We start from the raw sequence: 26832 nt of genomic DNA, 5'->3' as shown, positions 1-26832 counted from the left end.
GCTCAGAGCACTAGTCTGTAAAACCTAGACAAACTAGCAGGAAGGACAGTCCCTGCAGGTGGATCAGAGTTCATAGTTCCCATAGCTTGGAGGCTAGAGGGCCCAAGAGGATACATGTCCATTTGGAATACGTGCCCTGCAGCTACTCTTGACACACAAGACTTCTGACACAGCTCATCTATGGAATGGAGGGTGTTTTCTCAGACTCCCCTCCACTGTAACAAACCTGTGAGCTTCCATGAAGTTACTAGCTGCTGTGAAAAAAGATTAACCAAGACTATCCTATAGACCATTTAAACCTCTATTTTCAAAAATATCCAACCCATGCAGTCTTCCAGACTGATTATGCCCTCTGTTCTGATAGTCATCTAACTGCTGTTTCCTCCCCTCAAAAGTTATCTGCAGGCGTCAGACTGGATCTGGAAACATTTTGCAGCAGTGCCTCTGTGTGCCAGTAGGTAGCGCGGTGCTTCTCAGTTGCCGTTCAGGAAATGATGGGTGGAGCCTATATAGGTGCCACTGTTGTACGCTGATGTCTGTTCCTTTCTTTCTGCACCACCTGATGGGGATCCAAAGCTACCTCTTATCTCTTTGAGACCTTTATTACACTCACAAGTTAGTTTCCAAACAAAATGTCAATGTCACCTCCCAAGACTGGTTTAAAACCCTTTAAGGATTGTCTCAATCAGATATCTGTGACGGCTCCTTCATCAGGTTTGCCTGTGATATTCTGGATTGAGTGATGACTGCACACCGATGAACTGAAGGCCATACGGGACCAACTGGCTAAACTCTACCTCGCCAGCCAATCAGTAGACGACTACTCATCAATTGGTCCAAAGGTCAGTCTCTGTCATGTTCCCTGTCCAGATGCCACAAGAATCGATCGAGAGGTCAATGGTTGTTGCGCTCTAAATATTTGAGACATTCAAACAAAAAACATAAAAGATCCAAGTCTGACGCTTTTCCCCTTCCTGCCACCCTTGTACACCCGTGAAGGCACAAGGAAATCTCCATGCCTCTTGATCTCACTTCCAAGGTCTACTTCGTAGACCATCTTACAACTTTTCTCAGCATAAGAGTTTCTGTGGTAGACTGCGGTACTGAAGCAGATCCAAAGGTACTGCAAGGCCATGCTCAGATTCTTCACATCCCTTATGACTCCCTTTTGTGCACCTTTAGGCCTCGAGGAGTCGAGGGGTCTTTAATCTGTGATATTGCTAGCAGATTCATCATAGGCGCCAGCTGGACCCTTCGAAACGCAGCACTGTGCCTTCCCTGGCTCCTGTACCAACTCCACCATCTACACCGATTCTCAGACATGCCAATTGTGCTCTCTGAGTCGATAAATACCATGTCGACTGAGGCCATGCTCTGTTTTTATGGAACCACAACCTCGACCCCTTGCTGTCCCACCTCCACAAAGAAGATTCCATATATTACATTCCTGGTTTGTACAGATTCCGACAAAGATTGACGCAGGAGTTGAAATTACCCAAGCTTAACATGAAGAGTTGGTGTGATGATCTTCAGGAGGCCAGTGTCAGTGACCCCTCTCCGGAATTCTGCCCTTTTAACACCCATAGGTCCTGCCACTGAAACAAGTGCTTCCTTTTGCGTTGATCATGCGGAAGTCAGCTGAAGAGCTTCCCACCTCGGAGGTTGTTGGACTTGGCCCTTTCTTCAGGGTCATACCCAAACGTTTTTCCTTTGTCCTCCGCCTTTTGGTGAATTTGTTTTTATCGGTCTTAGTACTCTAGCACTGAATGGCAGCGGTAAAGTACACAAAGTGCTTGTGATTGCTCCCTAAAGCAAGTTTGATTGGCTTGTACCCAAGTAGAATATTTAATTTACATACAAGTCCTTAGTGAAGTAGCACCAGGGCCTGTACATGAAATGCTGCCCAGTGGATCTGCAGCACTGATTGTGTCACCTACTTAAGTGGCCCTTTAATCATGTATGGGGCCTGCCACTGTAGAGCCTGTGTGCAGGTTTAAACTGCTATGGCGGCCTGGCAAAATAAACCTTTTGCCAAGTCCAAACCTTCCTTTTTAGGTCTCGCGACCTGTCAATGCGCATGCGCATTGAGCGGAGCGAGACTATAGGGGCTTAAACAGACTTTAACTAACTGGCGATTTGATGCTGTGCCCGTGCGCTTTTAGGTCCATGCGCAAGCGCATTGACCTAAAATGCGCGTGCACAGCATCAAATCGCCAGCCATCTGTTCCCCAGCAGCTCTTTCCGCTCCACCCCACAAGCTTCCCCCAGCGTGCGCTCTGCCTGAGCCGCACTCCTCCCACACCTTTGAAGTGAAGCTTAGCTTCACTTCAAAGGCCCTTGCTGCTTCACACCCTCATGCCGCTCTCCCCGCTCCGCTCCCTCCCCTGCCCGCCGTGTCGCATTTCTCCTCCCCCCTCCACACAGCAATGCCCTCCGTCTTGTTTAGATTTCCCATCTCAAGTTTCAATCTCCAGCGTGGCAACATTAGAGCAGTGTTTTAGTGAGTATATTTTTCTAGCATTTTGCCACACATTAGGTTATTATTATTTGTAATCGCTAATGCTAACATTGGGGCTCTATCTCCATTGACTAAGATTCATTACTGCTATCGGTTGGAAATATAGTAGCAGGCTATTCCTTCACTTCCGGTTTGAGTAAGTGTTATAGATCGCCTGCATCATGACACGCTATGTTTAGAGCGCACGGTGCTACACGTTGGTTTTACTGTGTCACTGTTTTTTCGAATACAGTTGCATTTTCACTCCACCCTTTGCAATATAACACACGGGCATGGTTTGTGCCCACTTTATTTTATTTCATTTCACTCAATATACAGTGTTTACTCTTTTCACAAGTTTTTTGTGCACTTTCGCTAAACTAACACACTGTGTCTTTCTTTACTACTGTTATGAATTGACTTTTAGCTGGTACATCCGGTGTTATCTTTGACTCTTTTGTTTTGATTCAGCTAATGCCATTATAAATTACAATAACTTTAATTTAAGAATTAATTATAAAAAAATGTAAAAACCATTTTGATTTGTAATATCAATACATCGAAGTCACGTTAATACAACACATATTGCATTATAAATGCTATAGGTGTCACATTTGTGAAAGTTAAAACTATTGGCATTGTAAATGACAAAGCTATTAAATTCGCTATTTTCAAAACCAACACATAAATAAAAAATTTGTCATTTACAATACCAATAGCTCAAACTTTCCTAATGCGAGACCTATTGCATTGCTAATGCTTGTTAATACATGCAAGTCACCCCTGGGCAGCCCAGAGGGCAGGGTGCAGTGTATTTATGAAGTAGGAAATTAATTTTTAAGTTTTACATTTCTTAGTAGTGAAAAGCTATTACATGTATTTCTCACTACTGCAAGTCCCATTTCTCCCAAGGATAACATTGGACTTATCTTATTACATTTTATACGTGTAATTTCCACTCCAGTTTGTTTGCCGTCTCTGGAATCACATTTAAAAATCCAAACTTTTTTTTTATAACAGATTTTATTGGGTTTTCCAGAATTAAGATGTGCACATAATGTATATATACATCATTCAAAACACACGATGAAGTGACATGATACCTCGTTACGTGGTATGTATGTGTGCGTTACAGCTCTCATAAGTTGTAGTATCATGGATAGTGGTGTTTGGAAATCCAACAGTTTGCATCTGGATAATAAAAACTATTTTTAATAAGCAATCCTACTTGGTTAAGAACTATGGCATTAGCCCCCTCCCTCCCAACCAATGCTAAAGAGAAAAGGGGTGAGCTATCCTATTTGCGCTTTTTGCTATTGTAGAATGTATGTGTGGTAGTTCGCTGATACGTATTGCTTGGGGGGGATTGGGCATGAAAGTTTGATTATATCCATCTGGACTAAGATGTGTGATGGTGCCTGTACTTCAGTCCTGTACGGGATTAGAATTTGTATGTGAGCTAATGCGTGTCTCCCTGTGTCTCGGTTGCATCTTACTAGTGAAAGGGGTCCGACACTATTAGGCTGCAGCTATGCCCAATGCCTTGAAGGACTCCAAGAGGAGGTCCCAGTTCATGGTTATGGGCTTTTTCCTCAATCCGTGGTGTTCCTCTCTTGGCAGGGCTCCACTTTCTGCCAAACTCCACCTCTCCAACTCCTGCTTCCAGGTAAGCAGGGTAGGTGGGGCTGCCGATTTTGAGGTTTTCATCGTCTAGTTTTAAGGCGTTTTGCTAGTATGAGCGCGAAGTCTGCCAATTTTACCTGCACTTTCGGAAGTACAAACCCCATGAGACCGCTCTCTACTGTGTGCCACGTGTAGCCCCCAGCCACCTCCCGCAATGCCACTGCGATCCATGTTCAGTATGTGGAGAGGGTAGGGCAAGCCCCTAAGATTGGATCAGCATCCTGTTCCAGACACCATTGTCAAGTCGCTGCTACTGCAGGGAATATGGTATGTAACCTATGTGACGTGAGATATGCCTGCTGCATTATCATATATTGAACAAATTTGAATTGTGAGTTGCAGGAGACATGTTTTGGGTAGTGGAGCAGGGAGTTCAATTCTTTGTCTGACATGACACTGCCCCGTTTCCCATTTAGCCAGCAATGTCAACAGGGGTGAGGGTGAGTGCGCTCGTATGCCATGGTATTACCATCATGTTAGGTGTCTACCAGTGCCCATTAAGTGTATCAAGTGTACTAGCTTGTGTGTTGGCGATTCGGTATCGGCAGGGGTCCAGGGCCATTTGACATAAGATACTAGGCTAGCGTGTAGGAGAAACAGTGTCTGTGAGTCCTTGTTAATTTATAAAGTCAGCCTGATGGACCATGGACCCATCCCCAAAAAGTGTGCCTACAATGGTTCCTACCGCCTGTTCCCACATGGATAGCCTATGGTGAGTCCGTATCCCTGTGGGAGTAGGAAGTCCCAGGAGTGAAATGTTGGAGGCATATGGTGTAGTCTGTGGTGTTCACTTTAGAGACAATCTCCAATATACAAGCGCCACTCTTTGTAATAGTGGAGCCAGGGCTGGGGTGTGCACCCTGGGGCACAGCATTGTATGTAGCCTTCCTTGTGTTATCATACTAACAGTTTACACTATCTCCTGCATATTATGACACGCCAGGCAATAAGAGAGCCATTGCAGCTGGCTTGCCCGATCGTAAGCCTTGAAGTCCGGATCCCCCGTGCTCCTGGCCTCAGACGGCAGTTGTAGTTTTGTCTAGCTGGCTCTGTCTCCGCCCACGCTCCATATTAGGTCAGACAGTAACGTACTCAACGTTTTAAAAAAAATTGTTGGGATAACCACCGGTAAGTTGGTGAAGAAATAAAGGATGTGTGGGTGCTTTACCATTTTAGCCATAGTGGGGCGCCCCGCCACCGAGAGAGGGAGCGATGTCCAGAAGGCGATTTGAGACCGTAAAGAGGTGATTGCCCTCTGAAGGTTTCTGTCCAGAAGGTCCTGCTGGGTTCTATACACTTGGATCCCAGGTACTTGAATGTGCTGGGGGACATGGCCAACTCTGCTGTTCCAAAGTTGATTGTGAGCTGCTGGAATCCCTCTCTGAATGAGAATGCATGTGACTTATCAAAGTTAATGAATAGTCCCGAAATCGACTCAAATTGCGAGAAACTATAGGCCCTGATTACTAAGTTTCCATGAAGGTCTCTGGTGTACAGTATAATGTTATCAGTGTATTGAGACAACGCCTGTCTCATCGGAACCCCCAGCCCACGGTGTCTCGGTGCAACATATGGGCACTAAGGCTAACAAAGAGTACACGGGGAAGCGGGTACCCCCTGCCTTGTGCCAGGCAGTATATTGTAGGAGCGGGATAAAAGGAACCAGACGGCAGGCCAGCACTTTGCGTAGTGTTTTGTACTCCATGTTTAACAGCGACAGGGGCCTGTGTGTAGTAATGTCAGTGTGATCCCTGCCAGGGATTCAGTAGTGAAGTCACCAGGGCTTGCGCTGTAGAAGGGGGTAATGTACCTTCATCCAGGGAGGCGCGGTACAAGCGCCCCAGCCAGGGCACCAACTGTGTGGCAAAGGTGGCAAAAAACTCCACAGGCCCTCAATTCACCGGGATTTGTTGTGGGGAAGGTCCTTAATTTTTTTTTTTTTTTTAAAGTTTTATATAGCGCGAACAAGATCTTTGCAGATATCAGAGCGCTTTACAAAGCAGGGAATATAACAAGAGAGTGAGAAGCAGGTCATTCGGTATAGCGAAATTAAACGTAATAAGTGAAATGGGTAGGTACGTGGGGGAGCAAAGTAGAACAGGTACATCAGTAATGCAAGTATTACAGATAAATGTGTGCATAGATAATCAGGTAAGTCAATAATACAAGTGAGACACATAGTCGTAGAGTTCGAGCCAAATAATACAGATCGGTGTAGAGTCTTTACAGATCCACGTTAATAGGTTAGGTGTATTTGGCCATAAGAATAGCTTTTACTTCTTTCTTAAAAAGTGTGATGGAGGAGATGAGCCTGGTTTCAGGAGGAAGTGAGTTCCAGATCCTGGGTGCCATTCCTGAGAAAGAGCGTTTATAAGTTTTTTCCTTCCGGAATCTTCGGGGTTTTAGCAGAAGATTGTTTGTGCCTCTAGTGTTTCTAGAGCCGCCAGAGATTGACAGCTTCTGAGTGAGGTATCCGGGAGAGCTCAGGTGTACAGCCTTGTGTGTCATGCAGGCGATTTTCAGGTGTATTCTGGCTTCAAAAGGCAGCCAGTTCAAGGATTTCAAGTCAGGGGAGATATGCGAGTGTTTTTTTGACCCAGTGATGAGTCTCGCTGCAGCGTTTAGAGAAGCTCTTAGGGGTGCAGTGGTGGTTAACGGGAGACCGCAGAGGGCGATGCTGCCGTATTCAATTCGCGGGATTACTAGTGCTTGTACTGCAGTTTGAAACTCTTTGGCTGGTAGGAAGGGTTTGAGTTTCCTCAGGGTATTGATTTGGAAGTTCGCTCCCTTAGTAGCTTGCTGATATGATGCTGCATGTTGAGATTGGGGTCGAGAGTTATGCCTAGGGATTTTGCTGAATCCACTATGGTGGGTTGGACATTGAGTGCAGTTAGTTGTTTAAGCCAGGTTTGAGTGGTAGAGATCTTCGCGGGAGGTGAGATCAGAAGGAATTCTGTTTTCAGAGCATTGAGTTTGAGGTGATTATCAGCAAGCCAGGATTGGGTGCTTCTGATCGTTGAGTTCAGGAGTACAATGTCATTAGGGGATTGTAATTTGAGATATAGTTGGGTGTCATCTGTGTACATGTGAAAAAGTACATTGGATGCTTGTAGCAAGGTGGTGAGAGGTTCCATAACTAGGTTGAACAAGGTTGGTGATAGGGAGGATCCTTGGGGGACGCCTAACGAAACAGGTATTGGCGAGGACATCAGGTTGTTACTCTTGAATTTCTGCGACCTGTTATGTAAAAAGGAGGTGAACCACTTGAGCACAGTCCCAGATAGACCCATTCTTGTGTTCAAAAGATCGAGTAGATTCTCATGTTTGACAGTGTCGAATGCTGAAGAGAGATCAAGAAGGATGAGGAGGCAGGTATCATTTTGATCTAGGATTTGAAGGGCGTCGTCAATTATGTGGGTCATCGCAGTTTCAGTACTGTGTCCAGCTCGGAAGCCTGATTGATGAGGGTTGAGGAGATCAAACTGATCAATGTGTTTAGTCAGTTGTAGTTGTGCGCATTTTTCCAATAGTTTGGCGAGAGTGGGAATATTGGTAATGGGGCGGTAGTTGTTTAGGTCGGATGGGTCGGCAGTAGGTTTCTTTAGCAAAGGTGTGACTTGCCCAACTTTGAGGGAGTCGGGGATTGTTCCTTCTTGGAGCGAGCTGTTGATAATTTTAGTCCAGAGTGGAAGGAGCAATGGGGCGAAATCTTTGACAGCGTTAGCAGGGAAGGGGATCCGTGAGGTGATTGGAAGGTTTCACGGTGCTGAGCAGTTTGCCTATTTCTTCTTCGGAGTAGGTTTCAAAGGATGACCATGTTGCATTGTTTATAGGTTCGGTGGGTGTTATGCAGTTGGGTGTGGTGTAGAGGCTTGCGTCAGTGCGGAGATCACTCTTTATGTTGTCAGTTTTTTGGGTAAAGAAAGCGGCGAACACTTCACAAGAGGGTGCTTCGCACAAGGTACTGAGAGGTTGGGGTTGTTCCTTGGCTTGAGTTCTGATTAGCTCAAACAGTTTTCTTGGACGGTTTTTTGCTTGGTCGAGCTGGAGGCTGAAGAAATTTGCTTTTGAGCGCTTTATTTTCCTGAAGTAGGCGTTTCTCTTTTTCTTCAGGGTTTTCAGGTGCAGTGCAGAGGGAGCTGTTCTCCATGTGCGCGCTGCCATTCGCATGGCTCGTCTATCTTCATTGAGACTCCCGTCGTACCATGGATTGGAGATTTTAGCGGAGACTCTTTTTAGTTGCATGGGAGCAGCCTCATTAATTATTGAGGTCATGGCGTTGAGATAGTGGTCAGTTAAGGATTGGATGTCTGTAGCGCCCGTAGGAGGGAGCAGGAGGTCGCGGCTGTTCGGGGGTAGGGAGTATGGGTTTAGTTTTTTCAGGTCTCTTTTCCAAACTTTAGGTCTGGAGGATTGAACCGTGTTGTTTGACTTTTTCATTGATGTGAAATGTGACAATATGATGGTCTGACCAGTCACAGGGTTGGATAGACTCAAGTTGAATAGCGTCCTCTTTGGCGATGATAAGGTCGAGGATAGAACCTTTCTTGTGGGTCGGGCTGTTGCATAATTGTGTGAGGTCCAGGGCGTTGAGGAAGCTTTTAAGGCTATTTACCACCGCATCATTGTGATCGTTCCAGTGGAGGTTGAAGTCACCAAGGTATATTTGGGTGAGCTGTCGTCCGGCGTTGGTTGAGATCATGTCCATGATTTGTTGGGCGAATGTGAGGTTGTCTCTGGGTGGGTGGTAAATGCCGTGGAGAGAGCATATCGGTTTGCCATCACTGATAATATCGAGGCAGATGTATTCGTAGGAATTTGGGGAGGGTAGGGAAGGTACGGAGACTTTCATAACAGAAAGGCTGTTCCTGTATATGCATGCGATTCCACCACCTATCTTGCCAGACCTGTCAAGCCTAATGATGTGGTAGTTGGGGGGGGGGGGGGGGGGTACCAGAATGTCCATTATAGGTGTGGAAGATTCGGTTAGCCAGGTTTCAGTCAAGATGATTGTCAAGGTCCAATGTTAGGATGAGATCAGCGATGGCGGCGGAGTGTCTAGAAGCCGATCTGCAGTTTAGGAGTGTGCATTTGAGACGGGGTGTGTCAGGGGAGGTAGAGGGTACTAGAGAGAGGGGGACTTTTCTAAGGTTACTCGGAACGGAGATTCTGTTTAGTGTGGAGGGTCTACGGGGATTTGAGTGTATCGTGAGAATGGGGAGGTGCGAGGCGGTTGTGTTTAGGGGAGCGGGGTCGTAGGAGCGGAGGAGGGTGAGTGTCGAGATCCGAAAGAGGGTTGCATGTGCGACGGGGGCGGTTGTTGCGATTGTGGGCAGGGATCGCGGTCCAGAGTGGGCGGCGGGTGCGGTTGTTGAGATTGAGGGCATGGATCGCTGTCCTGTGTGAGGGATGTAGCTTGGGCGTGTCATCAGGACGGGTGGAGAGCAAGTTGAGAGGGGGCGTGGTGGTGAGTGAGGTGACTCTAAATGGTGTGATGTGTAGCTCTTTGATGGTGTGAATGTCTTCTTTGATGGTGTGAATGTCTTCTTTGAGTTGGAGGAGGGAGGACATAATCTTGTCCAGCGTGGGATAAGTGTTCGTGCTGGGGGTGGAAGTCATGGGTGAGTGTCTGACCTGGAAGTTATCGTGCGGGTGGGGGGGTGGGTTGGTGTTCATGCAGGGCTCCGTGGTGTAGGCGTACGGGTTGGTGTTGGGGAGGAGAGAGGGTATGGGGGCGATGGGAGTGGATGAAGTACGGAGGAGGTTGGTGGCGTAGAGGAGGGAATTCGTGGCAGGCGGAGAGAGCGGGGTGGAAATGGGGTTGGGGATGGTCCTGGTGGTGTGCTCTGCGTGGTTAGTTAGCGGATGGTAGTGGGGACTGAGAGAGGGGGGGACAAAGGGTGGGATTTGTCGTTATGCGTGTCGTTCTGGTGCTGATCTAGGTTGGAGGGGTTGTAGGTGGAAGTTGTGATGTCCGGGGAGGGGGGAATGGGAGTGGTATGTGTGGGGGTCCAAGGGTTGGTGTTAGAGGGGCGGCTAGTGTGAGGGGGAGAGATTTGTGGCTGTGATTGAGGAATGTGGGGTGGTAACAGCAGGTGGGTGATTGACTCGGGTGCTGGGGGTAGAGGTGAGGTGCGTGTCGTTCTGATGCTGTGCCAGGTTAGAGGGGTTGTGGGAGGGGTCTGTGAAGTCATGAGTGATAGTGCGGGAGGAGTTATGGGTGGAGGTCCGAGGCTTGGAGAGGTGCTCTTTGAACTTGGGGAACAGGTTGTCTAATAGTTCCAGGTTCTTGTCTGTGGATTGAATTAGGATAATCCCGTTATTGTAGATAGTAATGGTGGTTCTGCCAGGGAAGAGTTGGGATGGTGTGATGGAGAGAGTTAGGCCATGAGCGGTTTTCCTGGTGGTGGAGACGGTGAGTAGGGTGAGGAACGCTTTTCTCCATTGAGCTCTGCGTGAGGTGTGGAAGATGATATCAATGTTCAGGGCTCCATTGACCGGTGAGAAGTAGGTGTCGGCAAAGGGGGTTTCAGGGTGGGATCTCAGGAAGTTGTGTTTAAAGCGTTTAGCGGCTTTTCTGGTGAGAGTGGATGGGTAGTTGATTCTATATGTATGCTTGCCGATGAGATCCATGTTGGGATGGCTGTATAGGTGGGTATGGGAGGAAGAACGCTAAAAGTACACATGTGCAAAAACAACTGTCAACCGTCGGTTACGTGGCACAAAGAGGCTTCCGAAATATCAGTCGCTGTGATTGGCACCAGAGTGCTCGCCCATCCGCCTGCGTCACCCGCGGCAGCTGGATAGCTTCTAAAAAATCATTATCGCCTGTGTTTCTGCCACTTGGGGGCCGTGTATAGGTGTTTGTAATACTCATGGAAAGCCCTATTCACTCCTTTTTGCGAATCTACGTGAGCACGCAGTGGGGTACTGATTTTGAGTATGGGCAAGGGGGGGGGGGCGCATCTCGACTTATATGAGCAAGCATGGAGGCTGATCTGTCCGCTCGCCCATCCGCCTGTGTCACCTGCGGCAGCTGGATAGCTTCTAAAAAATCAGTATCGCCTGTGTTTCTGCCACTTGGGGGGCCGTGTATAGGTGTTTATAATACTCATGGAAAGCACTGTTCACTCCTTTTTGCGTGTCTACGTGAGCACGTAGTGGGGTATTGATTTTGAGTATGGGCAAGGGGGGGCATCTCGACTTATACGAGCAAGAATGGAACCTGATCTGTCCACTTCTGCATGTACCTTCTAAGTATATGCATGATAATCCACCACCCGGAGACGCTCGAGCAGATCTGCGTGTTCCACTCTTGCATGTTGCATCTCAGTTAGTGGCTCCACGCTAGCTGCTGTCATGCTCCAGTGTGCCCAGGCTTTCTTCCACCCTCTTCGCTAATTCCCCCCCCCTTGCCCTTTTGCTACTACCTTTAAGGACTCCCACTCTATTAGGGGCGAGGTGGCTGTTTTCGTATTAATTGTAAAATGTGTAAATAGTGGTGGCCATATGGGAATAGAAGACTGCATCCTCCAATAGAAGGGGGTTTAGCTTCCAAGTCGGGACTGGTGTGGGCACACATCCCAAAGCCATGGTGAGCTCATAAGAATTCTGGTCTGATAGCGTCTTTCCCAGGTAAATAGTGAGTTACTTGGGTCAGCCATACAGGGGAACATAATATATGGTCAATCCATGTATGTAGTGAATGCATTGAGTAGTAAAATGAAAATTCACGCATTCCTGCATTCTTACTGTGCCATGCATCTGCTAGCGAACAACCCTGAACCCCGGATAGGAGGGCATTAGCCTGCCGTACTGCCCCAGCGCTTGGTAAGGGGTCTGTGAGCGGTCCAGGTGTGTGACCAGTACTGCATTATAGTCGCCACTGTGTATCCATAGGTACATAATTGTCTACCAGCGCTGCAGTGACTCAAATCAGGAAGGCATCCTGTTCTGTATTTGATACGTAGAGGCTACCTAGCACTACCGGTGTACCATCCAGTCTGCCCCGGATTAGTGTGCACCTACCAATAATGCCTATTTGTGTTTCTAGTGCCTTAAAAGTAACTCCCACTTTCATCCACACTTCTGTTCCCCTTGCAAACAGAGTATGAGGTGTGTGTTATCTGTCCTCGAAATTTCTTCCGGAGCATGTGGGCCTCGGGGGATGTCGGGTGCGACTCTTGTAGAAATACACTATTTGTGACTTTGGCCTGCACAGTTGGGCATAAATTCCCTGACGTTAATGGACTGAGCCCCTCCTTTTAACATTCCAGGTTGTTAAATTATAGTGATGTATCCTACTCATGTGCAATACACGATATGGGTAGTGTTTACACATGCATCCAATCGGGTCACATGTGTAAGAGTAAATATGGAAGGCTTTCACATCTTGCATCCCCTGCAAATGAACGTCAGATTTCCCCAATACTCAGTCCAACTCGAAAACTGTGTTTCAACCAAACATACATTGTAACTTAACTTTAGAGATCTATGTGCCTGTGGTGTCAGAACAGATGCAGTGACCAACTGGATCCTCTTATATGGCCTGAGGATGTATCCAATGCTGAGGCGTTCCTTGGGCCCGAGGCCCACCTCCCCCACCACCCACCAGATCTAAGTGTGCTGAACAGGATGAGATCTGCCCCATGTGTCCTCTAAGTGAAAAGACTGTAAAGCATATTTGTATAGCGTGTCATAGTCGCCGGAGCATTAAAGGAACCCAGCAAGTAAACCAGCCATTTATGATACGTCCTGTAGATTATTATTGAGGAAATAAGGAAAAATTTGTATTTGTTATCATTCAGTCCCCCAGCACGATCAGCATTCCAGTGTTATTTTCAACTGAGCAGTTCATGAACTGTGGGGTTATGGTCGGGAATTGCGCCAGGTTGTTCACAGAACCCGTATGAGTCGTGCTGTCCGATGATGTTTCATCATCCGGTAGTGTCCCCATCTCATGCAGTGTGGCCGTAGACTGAAGCGCTGCTTGCGGCCCTCCAGCATCTGTTCCGGAGTGGGTAGCAAATCCCTGTCCCAACAGTTCTGTGCCATGCGCTGCTGTTTACCACGCCTTCACTGTCTGAGCTTGTCAAGAATGGCTAGAGAAAGTAGTGTCCTCAATCCAGGTCCACGCCGCCTCCGGGCCATCAAAGAAATTGCTTGTGTGCTCTTATATGATTTTGCGGCGAGCTGGATACAGGAGGCCATACTTAAGTTTGAGCGTCTGAAAGTGTTTCTTGACTCCTTGGTAGGAGGCCTGCTGTTGATGGACATTTATTGTGTAGTCTGTAAATAGAGAGATACTGGCATTTTCATGTTGGATTGGTGCTTTTTCCCGTGCCTTGCACATGAAGGTGTCCCGGTCTTTATAAGGATCTGGGCCACTAATGGCTGGGGTGGTGCCCGTGTCCACCCTCTGATGGGAACTGTGCGCGCCCCCTCAACGCTAAACATCTCAGTGAGGCCTTCTGGGGCGCCCACTGTTTACAGCCAGTGTTCTATAAATTGAGTGGAATTAATTCCTTCACAATTTTCAGGCAGGCCAATTATCCTCACAGTGTACCTTCGTACGTGCCCTTTACTGTCTTCGACCCGTTCCTGCAGCTCCCCGACCTGATTCTGAAGCCAGGCGGCGCCTCAATCAGTTCTTTACACCATGGAGCAATGTCAGTCATTGTATTTTAATTTACTGTGTCTGCTCTTTTTTAGGGCTCGCGACGGAGCTCCGAGATCCTAATGTTATTAGGGCTCGGGGGCGGAGCTCCGAGATCCTAATGTTAAAGAAAAAAAAAAAAGTTTCTTTAGGGCTCGGGAAAGACACATTCCTTAGTGCGCAAGTTTTTTTTTTTTATTATCTGAATTGTGATTGGTCCTCGCGGTGATGTATTGTTAGTAGTCTTGATGCGATTGGGCAGATGTAATTGTCGGGCGCCATTTTGGGCATTTTCTCTGCGGTTACGTGCTCGGCAGTGCATTAATTTTAATTAGGAGCTGTCAGGGTGGCCGTGTAATGCATTCCAGATGGTGTGCGCGCGTTCACCATAGAGCAGTGCGTTTGTCGGGCGCGCGTCCTCCTCACGTGCACACAGGCATAGCGAATCAGTGGCATTTTACTCCCTCCCCATACACACCCTTCCCCCACCCGCCACCCCAGCCGTGAGTCAGAGTTGAAGCCGGGACTGGTGCACACAGCTGGAGAGGGCTGGCCGGAGAGGTGTGGGCAGGGCGGGCCCAGACGTCCCGGAGGCGGGCTCAGCTCTCTGCACTCTCCCTCGGTATTAAAGCCCCGTCGACTGCTCCCCACTCACTCCGACTGCTGCCGCCGCCCCTGTCTGCTCATGTAAAAACCGCGCTGCCTCCCCTCCCTGGAGCTTGTGGGCATCTCTAAGCGCATTGAAGCCGCGTTTAAAAAATGTTGCCACTCGGTTAGCGGTACTCGCTGCATGCCCACTGCAAGCCACTTCTGATCTTTGCCGCCAGGGGGGCTCTAGGACAGTAATGTACGAAGGTACTTGAGTCTAACTGCATGGCTGCTGCAGCCCACCTATACCCCTGTCGCTAAGGGGCCTCTCGACCATTACACTAGAGTGCTTGCGCAGGTCTCACCGCAGCCCACCCGCGCCGCCAGGGGCCCTGTCTGATGTCGCAGTCAGGGCTCCTCCTGTTTGGCTGCAGGACATACCCACAGCAAGCCATCCTCGCCCCTGGCTGCGAAGGGGTGGGGTGAGTCTTGGAACGTCTGCTGGATGAGTGTGTGTGTGCCCTTCCGCTGCAGCCCGCCCTGCCACCTCCTGATCTGCACACCACCTCGCAGAGAGACACCCTTCCCCCATTGAACTCTTTCCCGCTTACTTTTTTTGTTCGCTTATTACGAATGTGTACTTGGATGAAGGCACCTTTTATTCTGTACATTGATGCAGACCTCACACGTCGTTCACCACAAACCTGCTCCGCTCTCCTACTGCGCACGGCCATCTCCACAGAAATACACTGCACGCCCTTGTATATACTGCACGGCTCGTCCCCACGTACACTCTGGATGAATGAATGAATGATGAGACGTGCAAACAGGGAACCTGTCGGAGCGAATGTACTTTGTGTACTGTTTATCAGTTTTCGCTAACCCTTGCAACCGTGACGTGGACGGTGATACAGCTCGTTTTCACTTTGGCCTTTCCTCGTTCCACACGGACCAATCTCTTTGCGAATGAGACATTGATGGCGTTGGGGGGCAGGTTATTCTTACTGGCTAAGTGCATGTTTTACGTGACCCCAAAATATTCACTCTTTTAATTAATTTGAACTGAAAGTTTAATTTTGACCAGCATTTTAAGACCTGGAATATTATACTGACTGGTAGCGGGCATGGAGTGCTGTAGAGGCAAGGGGTCGGGCATGGAGTATTGTGCCAGGGAGGGGCCGGGTATGGAGTGCTGTGCCAGGGAGGGGCCGGCATGGAGTGCTGTGCCAGGGAGTGGCAGTGGAGTGCTGTGCCAGGGAGGGGCCGGGCATGGAGTGCTGTGCCAGGGAGGGGCCGGGCATGGAGTGCTGTGCCAGGGAGGGGCCGGGCATGCTGTGCCAGGGAGGGGCCGGGCATGCAGTGCTGTGCCAGGGAGGGGCCGGGCATGCAGTGCTGTGCCAGGGAGGGGCCGGGCGTGGAGTGCTGTGCCAGGGAGTGGCAGTGGAGTGCTGTGCCAGGGAGTGGCAGTGGAGTGCTGTGCCAGGGAGTGGCAGTGGAGTGCTGTGCCAGGGAGTGGCAGTGGAGTGCTGTGCCAGGGAGTGGTCGGGCATGGAGTGCTGTGCCAGGGAGTGGTCGGGCATGGAGTGCTGTGCCAAGGAGGGGCTGGGCATGGAGTGCTGTGCCAGGGAGTGGCCGGGCACACAGTGAGTGCAGAGTGACGGTGAGTGCAGAGTGACGGTGAGTGCAGAGTGACGGTGAGTGCAGAGTGTAAGGGTGCACATTGTGTGAGTGTGCAGAATGAGTGTGCAGGATAAACAGTGGACATTGGGAGTGTGCGGGTGAGCAGTGTGTGAATGTGTAGGGGCAGTGTGTGAGTGTGCAGAAAATACCACACACACACACCACACACACATAACGCACACACAAACCACACACCTCAGTCTCTCAACACCCCACACTCGTCACCACTCACCCCCACACACTCACCCCCACACACTCACCCCCACACACTCACCCCCACACACTCACCCCCACACACTCACCCCCACACACTCACCCCCACACACTCACCCCCACACAGAAAAGAAAACACACAACACACCCCCAGCCGTCAATGAATGCTTTCACCATGCACAAACACCAACAACCATCAGCCAACTGTGCACGCTTTTACCAAACACACACCTACCAGCCGTCAGTGCACCCTTCCACCAGGCACACACACCTCCAGCCGGCAGTGCACTTTTCCACCAAGCAATCGCAGTATGGTACACTTTACTTTTAAACATATTCATATAAAGCACAGCATGCCACCATTGGTAAAATTACAATTCAACCAACATAATTCCACTACACACCACATGCACAGACTCCATTCACATGGCGAAAAGACATTGCCATTTACAATGGCATTAGCTCAAACTCAAATAAATCCGAGCCCGATTGCATTTCTAATGCTTGTTATGGTCTGCCTTGAGAAGCGCCACATCAGTGGTAAGGGTCCCCAGCTGCTGCTCCAGGACCGCCCGGGACTCCCTGATCTCAGAGTATAAGGTTTAGATTGTCATGGGAGGGGTCCTCCGCAGTAGGGTGGCACAATATCCTCCGCGGTTGATGGAGGGGAGCCTTCCTTTCCTATAGTTAGTGACCCCCCCCCCCCTGAGAGCCTATGGTCTCTTGGTTTCCCCTTGGTGTGGCAGTTTTGTGGTGTCTTTCAGCCTCTGCCAGCCTTATCCGCACAGTACGTACGGGGCCTTCCCTATGTGTGGGCCCAGTGGGCCCTTCACATCGTCGGAGCTCTCTTACCACAACACAAAGCACAGAGTACTGAAGGATGGGCCAGGTTTAGTTTTAGAGGTGCACTCGTGTTGAGCAGATCTTGTTCTAGCTAAGCTGTGGTCACTCCTTCAGCCTCTCTGTTGATTCTCTTTACTGTCACTCAGAACCATCAGACAGTGTTTATTTCTCTTTTTAAATTTCAAAACAGCACTGTTTTCCTCAGTTTCTGGAGTAATTTCCTAAACCTCCCGGAAAAACGAGCAAACTGTTTGCCTTCTCTTCCAAATGTATTTTGGGAACTGTATGAGCCTGAAGGGGGCTGCTCAAATATAGTGCATTCGTAGGTGGGCTCCAGCTACATACATTTAAAAATGGGCCCTGTATGTTCTAAGGTAGCTGCATTACAAATTGCTTTTTCTTTCTGTGTTTTATATAACCCTGGGTGTAGTTTGCGTAGTAGCGCTACGTGTAGCGCACTACGCGAACTGCGTAGTGCACTGTGACGGATGCTTGTCCGCACTGTGCAATCAGTGCAAACCGCATCTTGCACAGTGCAAGCAGTCGTTTTCTGCCGCTCTAGTAGATTTCTACTCGAGCAGCAGCTTTCTCAACTGGTAGTTTCTCATCGCGAGCGGTCTTGAGCATAAGTGACCACTCGCAATGAGAAACCTGACCTCCCTGTGTTGAGAATCTCACTGGTAGGTTTATTTTCCACGCTCGCGATTGGCAACGGAGAAAGTCTCACCAGGATGTAATTTTGCTGGCTCGCAGTCGCCAACTTGACTTGAGGACCGCTAGCAAGCAAAAAATGACCGCTACGCGTGTTTGCTCTGTGATGCGTGCAATTTGGGTAGTGTGAAGTAGCACAAACTACGCAAGCGTAGCGTTGTACTTTGCCCAGGGTTAGTTTTATAGCAGCCTGCTACCATGGCCACTGTCACTGAGGTTGTGGGTTGGCCACCGGCAAACTCTTACTATGCAGAGGCTCTTGGTTGCTGGCTTCTTAAGCAGGAAATAAGAGTAATCCATCTCAATCAGTAACATTGGGTTCTGCACTCTCAATAACGAATACTCTGCTGCCATCTGGCGGACAGAAGTTTTATGCTTTTACTAAATAACTGCACATTTCAAAGACGTTACTGGCAATTTATTACTTGAATTTGAAAATCTGAAACCTATGGAGCGCTGCGCCCCTAGCTACTTTGGAGGGCGCACCAGGGAGCCGCGGTGCACAGATTGGAAACCACTGGTTTAGGTCATCGTCCGGACAACAGGGCCGGCACTGCAGAGGGACCAGGTCTCTGACAATGGAGCCACAGTCACCCCGGGGGAGGGGTAGAAAAAGGATGGAGACTATCACCCTCAGCGTCAGCCGACTTCAATACACACCCGCGTGGCACTCGCCTTGTTTTTCCGAGTGTAGGGCCCTGGTACGATCTGGCCGATGGGGGCCGCCTGGCGGTGGATTGTGTCTCGGTGTGCTGCTCTCCAGACTATCATGGCACCAATCCCGTTCTGTCCCCCAGTCTGCTTCCGCTATTTCAGGCAAAGTGTGGATCCAGCCCTCTACAGTGGCAGGCCATGTATCAGGTTCCATACGGTATAGTCCAGTTAACAGCGGCCCTCCTAAGTGTCTTTCTTCCTCGGGCCCCAAGTGGGAGATAGGGTTCCCAGTCAGCCCTCTAGTGTCCGTGGTGGGAGGGTGCGGGGGGGGGGGGTGTTGGGAGCAAGACTCCTTCGGTTCCCCTTCTTGGCTGCTCCTCTAAAGAGCCGCACCTCTCCCTCCATGTGCAGCCTTTCACGCAGTGGCCTCACCTCCCTGGCCAATCCCCCCGGGCGCTCTCCGGTGCTGCTTCCCCATTGTTCAGGGGCCCCGCAGTCTTCTGATGTCGGCTCCGGAGCCCGGCAGTCGGCTGGGCTCTTATCGATCGTCCTCGTCACTTCTGGGTGTTGCCCCAATGTCTCCTCGAGCACTCGCCAGCAGAAGCTGCACTCAATTGGGCCCGCTGCGCCCCTGTCTGTCCCAGTCTCAGTGGGAGCACAGCCATACCAATGCCAGTATTCAGATAGAAGGCCGGTGGATTTGTCCGCTGGGTAAGAGCAGCGTCCCGCTGTGTGTTCTTTAATGTCGATTATCACCCAAAGGACGTTGTTTTCTTTTGCTGTACTGTATTTTAATTGTATTTTTGAACCAATTAGTTTCTAGAGTCGGTTTAATTCCATTTGAATTTAATGTGGAAATAAAATGTCTCTAGTATATTTTATAATAAAATGAATTTGAAAAAGGTTATAGGTATATACTGTTATCCTGCACTAGGGTGGAGAAATTCTTTTTGTGAACTGAAACAGATACCCTTAAAGAACGATCATTATAAGTAACTTCGAATGGGCATTTTTGTTGTTGCAGATTTTGCAGTGGCTTGTAAACCTGACTGTCCATGTTCATGAATAGCTTTCTTTACTTTGTAGTCTAACTTGGTTGTGGAAGAGGCTGCTAAGAGCCCGCCAGGCCGATTGTCAAATATGCTAATTTAGGAGATGGGATATTTACTGAATCTTTTCTTGCATTAGCCCATAAACTGTGTTCATTAACGATGTGTTTTGGTTTTCGTTCCCTCTAGGTACGCAAAGAAAACCAGTGGTGTGAAGAAAAGTGATACCTGGTCACTTGCACTGATAAACGCACTGTAACGTTTGCTCCAACACTAGGTGCACTGCTCTGTTAATACTTGTTAATATTGAGCGTGGCAGCAAATCATTTGTTTTCCAGAAGGACGTATTCTACTGCATGTGTAATTTTGAGTAAAGATTAAACCCCAAGGCTGTGTTTTACCAATGTAATTGGATTTGTGACTTTTTACTTTGCTGTAATAAAACCTCTATGATCTCTTTATAGAAAGAAAAATGTGCTTTATAACTTTTCACGCTGTAAAGCATTTTTAGTTTGTTTGACCGAATTACTTGTAAGTATTTGCTTTTGCTTGTTTAGGGAACTGTTATAAAATAAGCGACTTGAAGAATTTTAGAGAGCCCGGCTGAACCAGAACATGACAGGATAGATACACAGGTAGTGATGGGGGGATGACGAGCCTATAGCAGCTTCCAATAACACTATGTCGGCAAACAGCTTCCAGCAGTTTGTCTTCTGTGTGGTATCTGGCTTACCCGAAGACCTAATGCCCTCTACACCTTGAGGTATAAACAAACAGCACGTAAAGGTTCTCTTGCACCTCAGTGTTGATGTTCAGCCTATTAGAGATAAGGTAAAGTAGGACATGTTTTCTGTGTTCCGTACATTCATTTTAAGAATTGTCGGTGTGATCATATTTTTTTCCTTGTAGCCTGCCTTATACGGTATATGCCTGTTGACCATATTTAAATGATAGCTTCCACAAAATAAAAACATTTATTTTTCCCCTACAACAGTTATTTTGAAAGAGGGTTGTAATTCGAAAATGGGTATTTTCCCGGTTTTATTAGGGTTCTAGATCTTGAATTGACTTCCTTTGACAGCTTTCGTTTCACCAAACACTTGAAGTTAAAATCTTAAGCCAATGTCTTGTGATGGGCTCTGACAAATACTCTGCCCAGTGCCATAGGATGACAATATTTTGTGATACTGGGTGTACTGTTCATGTATCCTTATGTATCTATCAGCAAGAAAACTTCTAAAAATACCAGCCTAATACAGATGCCGGAGTCCTGTGCTCTGTCAAAGTAATTAATTGACAGCTTATCAAACTACATTCAAACTGACCCAAGGCTTTTACATTGACTTTTTTTTTCTTTTTAGAAAGTAAACGCCCGGTGTTTCTTTAACACAGGAAAAGTGTCACTTCTTTGATAAAATGTGCTGTTGTAATCTTCATTTTCTAGCTTGTATAGCATTCCTTCTCTAAAAATAAACTTATTTGAAAATCCAAACCCTTAAAATGTGCTTCACAGTCAATGCCTGTGGTATCTTGCTTGAACATACTTGGAAATGTAAACAGCATGGAAGTAAAACTATCAAGTCAATGCATGAAGTAACTTAGAAGCTAGCATAGCAGTCACATTTTATTGTATTTTGAATGATTGCTTTCTCTGCAGCTGTTTGCAGGTTACTGTTAATGTAGGTTTGCAGTCTACGTTGCTATCAATAAAGTAAAGCTTTTGAGTCTTTAGTGAGTTTACATTCAATAGCAAATAATAGCTGGACATTTTCAAATGCCACTAGATTTTCTCGCATGGCGAAGACTCGTTTTTAGGGCTCGGGGCGGAGCGCCGAGATCCTATTAGTACAGAAAGAAAAAAGTGTGTTAGGGGCTCTGGAAAGACACATTCCTGACTTTTTTTTATTCTCTGAATGGTGATTTGTCTTCGCGGTGATGTATTTTTAGTAGTCTTGATGCTATTGGGCAGTTGTAATTTTCCGGCGCCATTTTGGGCATTTTTCCTGCGGTTACGTGCTCGGAAGTGCATTCATCTTAATTAGGAGCTGTCAGGGTGGCCGTGTAATGCATTCCAGATGGTGTGCGCGTTCACCATAGAGCAGTGCTTTTGTCGGGCGCGCGGCGCGTCCTCCTCACTGCTGGCTGGGAGCTGATCGCGGCGCATGCTGCGAGCACTTCCATTGGGCTCATGGGAAATTCACTTTCCGAGGCGTCCAGTTAGGTCATCACCGTCACGGTGACAGCATGGAAGAAAGTCAGCTCGAGGCTCATGCCATGTATCAGGCTGGCTCGAGCGCCCATCTTTTCGGAATTGTCATTCCCAGCCTTGTGCGCACACGCGAAAGATCGCACGTGCGGCATCTGGGCAATGTTTACAAAGCGCGCGCGGTTGTTTCATAAGAGCAGTTGGAGGCTGGTTCCATTGAGGAAGCAACTGGATAGCCAGACATCCCCTGAACCTCAGGGAACGGCAGTCCTCTGTGTTTGCTCTCGACAATGGCTGCCCCTCGAGTACTCCCTTTCAAATTAAAGGAGAGGCATTCAGAGACTGACAATCATACCCATTTTAGAATCTGCATTGAAAAAAATAAAAGTAGTACCCCATTTAAGCGTTTCTGAGTGGCAGTGGTCAAACTACCCTCTTCATGTTAGCTAAAGATGTTGCATAGACATGCAGATGGTGTAGCCAGATTTTCTGGTTTAATGTTCTCGGTCACAATAGGACCGCGTAATTAGTTTTTGATATAGCGCTGAGAAGTCCGCGACTGGATACATTTCCAAAATATCCGAAAGTCGATGCAGATATAACTTAAAATGTATCAAGACAGCATGAGCGTTCAAAAACCTCAGCAGTAATGAAGTACGCGTGTCTTCTACGCAATCCATTGATCAAGAAAGTTAAACTTTGTTTCTGAAACATTTCAGCACACATTCCGTGGAGAAAACAGATTCTTTCAAGCGCGGAAGGTTACACTTATAGGCACGCGGACCCAGGACTACTCTCCGCCAGGGGACCCCTCTATTCCCCCCCCCCCCCCCCCTGTCTCGTCAGCCGGTGAGAGCAGACAGCGGCGCCTGCGAGCGGTGCAGCGGACTCTCATATGAGCCCATTGTTGGTGTGACAGCCCTCCGAGAATGCCATAAATTCTCCCAGAGGTGCCGTTTCAGGCCTCGGCTATATCAATGGTAAAGGCTGCAAAATATTTGCAGAACGTTTTTTTTTTTTATTGTTCGCTGTCTGTGGGACTGCCTCTTTACAGGTTTAATTTTCAACATTTCTAAAGATTTTTTTTCCGTCTGAGACACAGTCAGAGCAAAATAATTGCAGTAATGAGCTAAGGCAATCTTCTGCAGACACGCCATGGCTCCAGAGAGGCTGTAGGTGGGGGCAAGGCGAAACTTCGATCATAGAACACATATCACTGATTGTTCACAATGATGTCTTCATAAACCACTTCTGGCATATCCTAGGCGCCTTCCTGGCCCCCTCCCCTCTCGCGCTCTGTCCTTTATTTTGTGTTTTCTTCCTTGCTCTGCCTTTCTTGTCTCTGTTTTTTTATCTTTCTTTTGCTACTTGTTCTTCATATCTTTCATTATTTTTCTCTTTATTTCTGATGTGGTGCTTCTGTCTCATTTCTCTGCCTGTTTTTTATATTTTCCACGTTTGTTTCTTTTCGTCTTGCTTTACTTCTATTTTTTGTTCACTACTTATTTGTTCTGACTTTTAAGACTTCTACTCCTCAAACGCTTTCTTTTGTTTCTTCTTTCTTATCTATCCATCTATTTATCTATCTTTCTCTCACCTTTTTTTACCCTTTTCTCTTTTTTCTATATTTCTTCCTACCTCCCCTCTTTAATTTCAAATATCCTTGATTTTATCTTGTTCACTAACTACCATCATTCATTCATTCCTTCCTTCCTCCATTTCCATGCAACGTGCTCCCTCCATTTCCATTCAATATATATATATTCTTCGCTATAAAGTTAGCCCCTAAGAGAATAATGAGTGGAGTGACTTGTACGTCCGCTCGCTCCCCCTCTGCGATGCGTCAGTCCGTACATTGCATCTTCACTGGTCGAAGTTACTGCACTGAATGCTGCTTCATGCAATGCTTCTGAGGGCTGACACTGCGCATGTAGTAGTGAGTAGAGTAGTGAGTGCAGAGTAGTGAGTATAGTGAGTAGAGTAGTGAGTAGAGTAGTGAGTGCAGAGTAGTGAGTAGTGAGTAGAGTAGTGAGTAGGACATCACAGGCAGCAGCTGTGCAAGCTTCTTACACTCACAAGGAGATCACAGGCAGCTGAGTTGCAAGCTTCTCCCACTCACAAGAAGGACATCACTAACAGCAGCGGTGCAAGCTTCTCACACTCACAAGAAGGACATCACAAACAGCAGCGGTGCAAGCTTGTCACACTCACAAGAACGACATCACAGGCAGCAGCAGTGCAAGCTTCTTACATTCACAAAGAGACCACAGGCAGCAGCGGTGCAAGCTTCTCACACTCACAAGAAGGACATCACAGGCAGCAGCTGTGCAAGCTTCTTACACTCACAAGGAGACCACAGGCAGCTGAGGTGCAAGCTTCTCCCACTCACAAGAAGGACATCACAGGCAGCAGCAGTGCAAGCTTCTTACACTCACAAGGAGACCACAGGCAGCAGAGGTGCAAGCTTCTCACACTCACAAGAAGGACATCACAGGCAGTAACGGTGCAATATTCTCACACTCACAAGGAGATCACTGGCAGTACACACCACATGAACACACTCCATAACACATAGCAACAATACATTGGCATTTACAATGCCATTAGCTCAAACTCAAATAAATCCGAGCCCGATTGCATTTCTAATGCTTGTTAATAAAATGTTTCGTAAATGTTTCTTTAAGAAACTCTTATTTGAAAGGTATCTGCTTAAGCCTGCCTACTAAGAAGCAGATGAAAATATATTAATGAAAGCATGCATGGTTCACATCCCCCCCCCACCTCATCTGGGGTTTGGCGCCTGGGTTGCCATGATGAAAACTGCTTCTACACTGAAGCAGCTTAGCGGCTTCCATACATGGCACATCAGACCGCTTAGGGTAGCTTCTCTCAGCCTACTTTGCCAAAGAAAGGAGACGAATAGCATACCCTTGATGTCTGACCTCCAATAGAAGAGGATTCTTACTTTGTGAATATTCTGCTGTTGTCTTATTCGCCTTTGAGCTTTTTACACTGAAACTCTCACTGAATGTTTTTGTCGCCAGGTAAGGGTCACTAATTTGAAGTTTGTCAGATTTTTTTGTTGAGTGATGCACCTGTTTGAGTAGAACACCACTGTTATTTGAGTGGCATGCTACATATTTGTCTGTATCTTTACCTTCCTTTGACCGCACACATAAGTTGGCAAATAGCAAACTGACTTGGTAGTGATGGTCCCTCCGAACTTCTACATTTAAGGGACTGCAGTTGTTTAAATGGAATTTCCTCTAGGTTGGGAGGTTCTGAAGAGATGGTATTACGCCTCACTTGGCATAGGCATGTTGTACCAGGATTACATTGCTAAGGAACCACTTATTTCTCAAACTAGTTCTGAAGGATTAATAATGGAATAGAGTACCTTTGGGGACTGTAATATTGCATGCACCGAGGGAGGCAAATTGCAGCCTATATTCTCCTGTGGCATAGTTGGTTTTCTGCAGTCTCAGATAACCACAGAATTCCGGATGTAATTGTTGAGTTTACTCCCTGTGACAACTGTAATTGGTTTGCCTTAGGAGTGCTTCACAGTGAATATTGTCAGTCTCTAAAGCAGAGGTGCCCTAGTACACACAGCCAATATTGTGTGCATAGAATACATTAAAGAACATGAAAGAGGGTGCCTTTCTACTGCATACATTATTTCCATATCCTCTTCACTCTAGTTGATCAGCCTAAGTGCTGTATTTGAAGTGAGTTTCCATGGAAATGAGTGCTCTCCAAACACGATGGTCATTGTGGTGCACTCATTCCTCTTCGGATGGAATATGTCATATATGTTATATGTGTGTAAATATATGTATATATGTATAATCACTAAAAAACAATGGTTACAGGGACGTTCTAGTTAGGGTCATATTTTATTCCTACAAAACCAGAGAAATTCAGCCGTTATAGTTAGCTGAGTTAACTATAACTTGCGCCCCAGCAATGCACGGCTTATGACCTCACATATTACATCCCTCATGACGTGGTCAGTGACATCACTGATGAGTAGGCATGTCACATACGGTTTGAGGAGCTGACGCATATGTAAGATGATCGGTGGCTTCGTTATGGCAGGCTGTACGCGTCTACCATTTTGAATATTCCAAAACTAATTTTCCTTTCATGCAACAAAATGAGGCGTGCTCATTGGGTTTAGATATCCACTTGACAGACCTCTTTCTGCCAGTTCCTATGCAGTCTGTAGGATTCTTTGTTTTCTCGTTTTTGTTTTACATGTATTTGGCCTATTAAATCAGGATGACATTTGTCAAGTGGACCCATGATTTGTGTGGTAAAGTATCCCCTACTGTACATTACATGGATATTAGTCTCCTAGGAGGTCTGTGGCCGTATAGAGGAACATGGCTGTAGGCCTAGTTCCTTTATAAGGCACTCTTAGGTGGCTTACAGTTATTTCTTGAAGCCTAGCAGAAAACATTTTATTCTTTGAAATATATGGCTACACCATTACTTTTGTGCTAAAAAGTGTCAGTCGTTGGTCTCTTGCTACTTCATATGAATGAGCATAGTTGCAGACATAGAATAAGCTTGGAATCTGTAGTGTCAGTTTGAATTCCCCATATACACCTAGTTACGTGTTGTGAAATCGTATTGTACGTAATTCAATGTAGACCCTTACAAATCAGCAACTTCCAAGATACCTGGCTGAATGGGAGCTCCCGGGCTGCGGCATCAATTCTTTGGAATATCCCTCCCTGACCTGTTCCCACCAGTGCCACTGACACCATATTGAACCTGGAGACACTGCTCACCTCATCGGTTGTGCACTTGAGCAACGACTGACCCCTCCACTGACGTCCGAGCTCTGGTCCCTATCCTCTGAAGAGCACCTACCAACTGCTTTCTCTCTCTCCAGAGCCGCGACAGGGGTGGTATTTGAGCTGCCTGGTCTAGCAAGGAGCAGATTGTGCGAACTCCATTGAGCTCTGAAGGAGGAGACACTCAAGCCGACAAATCACTCTTACCAAGGCATAATTACGAGCCGAAAAGTACAGTATTTGACCATCGC

General features: G+C 47.3%; 1 protein-coding gene across 1 annotated transcript in view; it reads left to right on the top strand.

Moving 5' to 3' along the window:
- The window catches only part of SKP1 (S-phase kinase associated protein 1), a 130544-nt gene extending 109479 nt beyond the window's left edge, over positions 1-21065 (top strand). The window contains exon 6 of the mRNA XM_078653176.1: positions 19763-21065. Coding sequence (XP_078509302.1) covers positions 19763-19798 — 36 coding nt within the window. The 3' untranslated portion in view covers positions 19799-21065. The remainder of the gene's footprint in view (positions 1-19762) is intronic.
- Positions 21066-26832: the final 5767 nt, after the last annotated feature.

Source organism: Lissotriton helveticus, chromosome 7 (genome assembly GCF_964261635.1).
Source record: "Lissotriton helveticus chromosome 7, aLisHel1.1, whole genome shotgun sequence".
NCBI lineage: Eukaryota > Metazoa > Chordata > Amphibia > Caudata > Salamandridae > Lissotriton > Lissotriton helveticus.
Note: the sequence above shows the minus strand (reverse complement) of the source record. Positions and strands in the feature narration are given on the sequence as shown.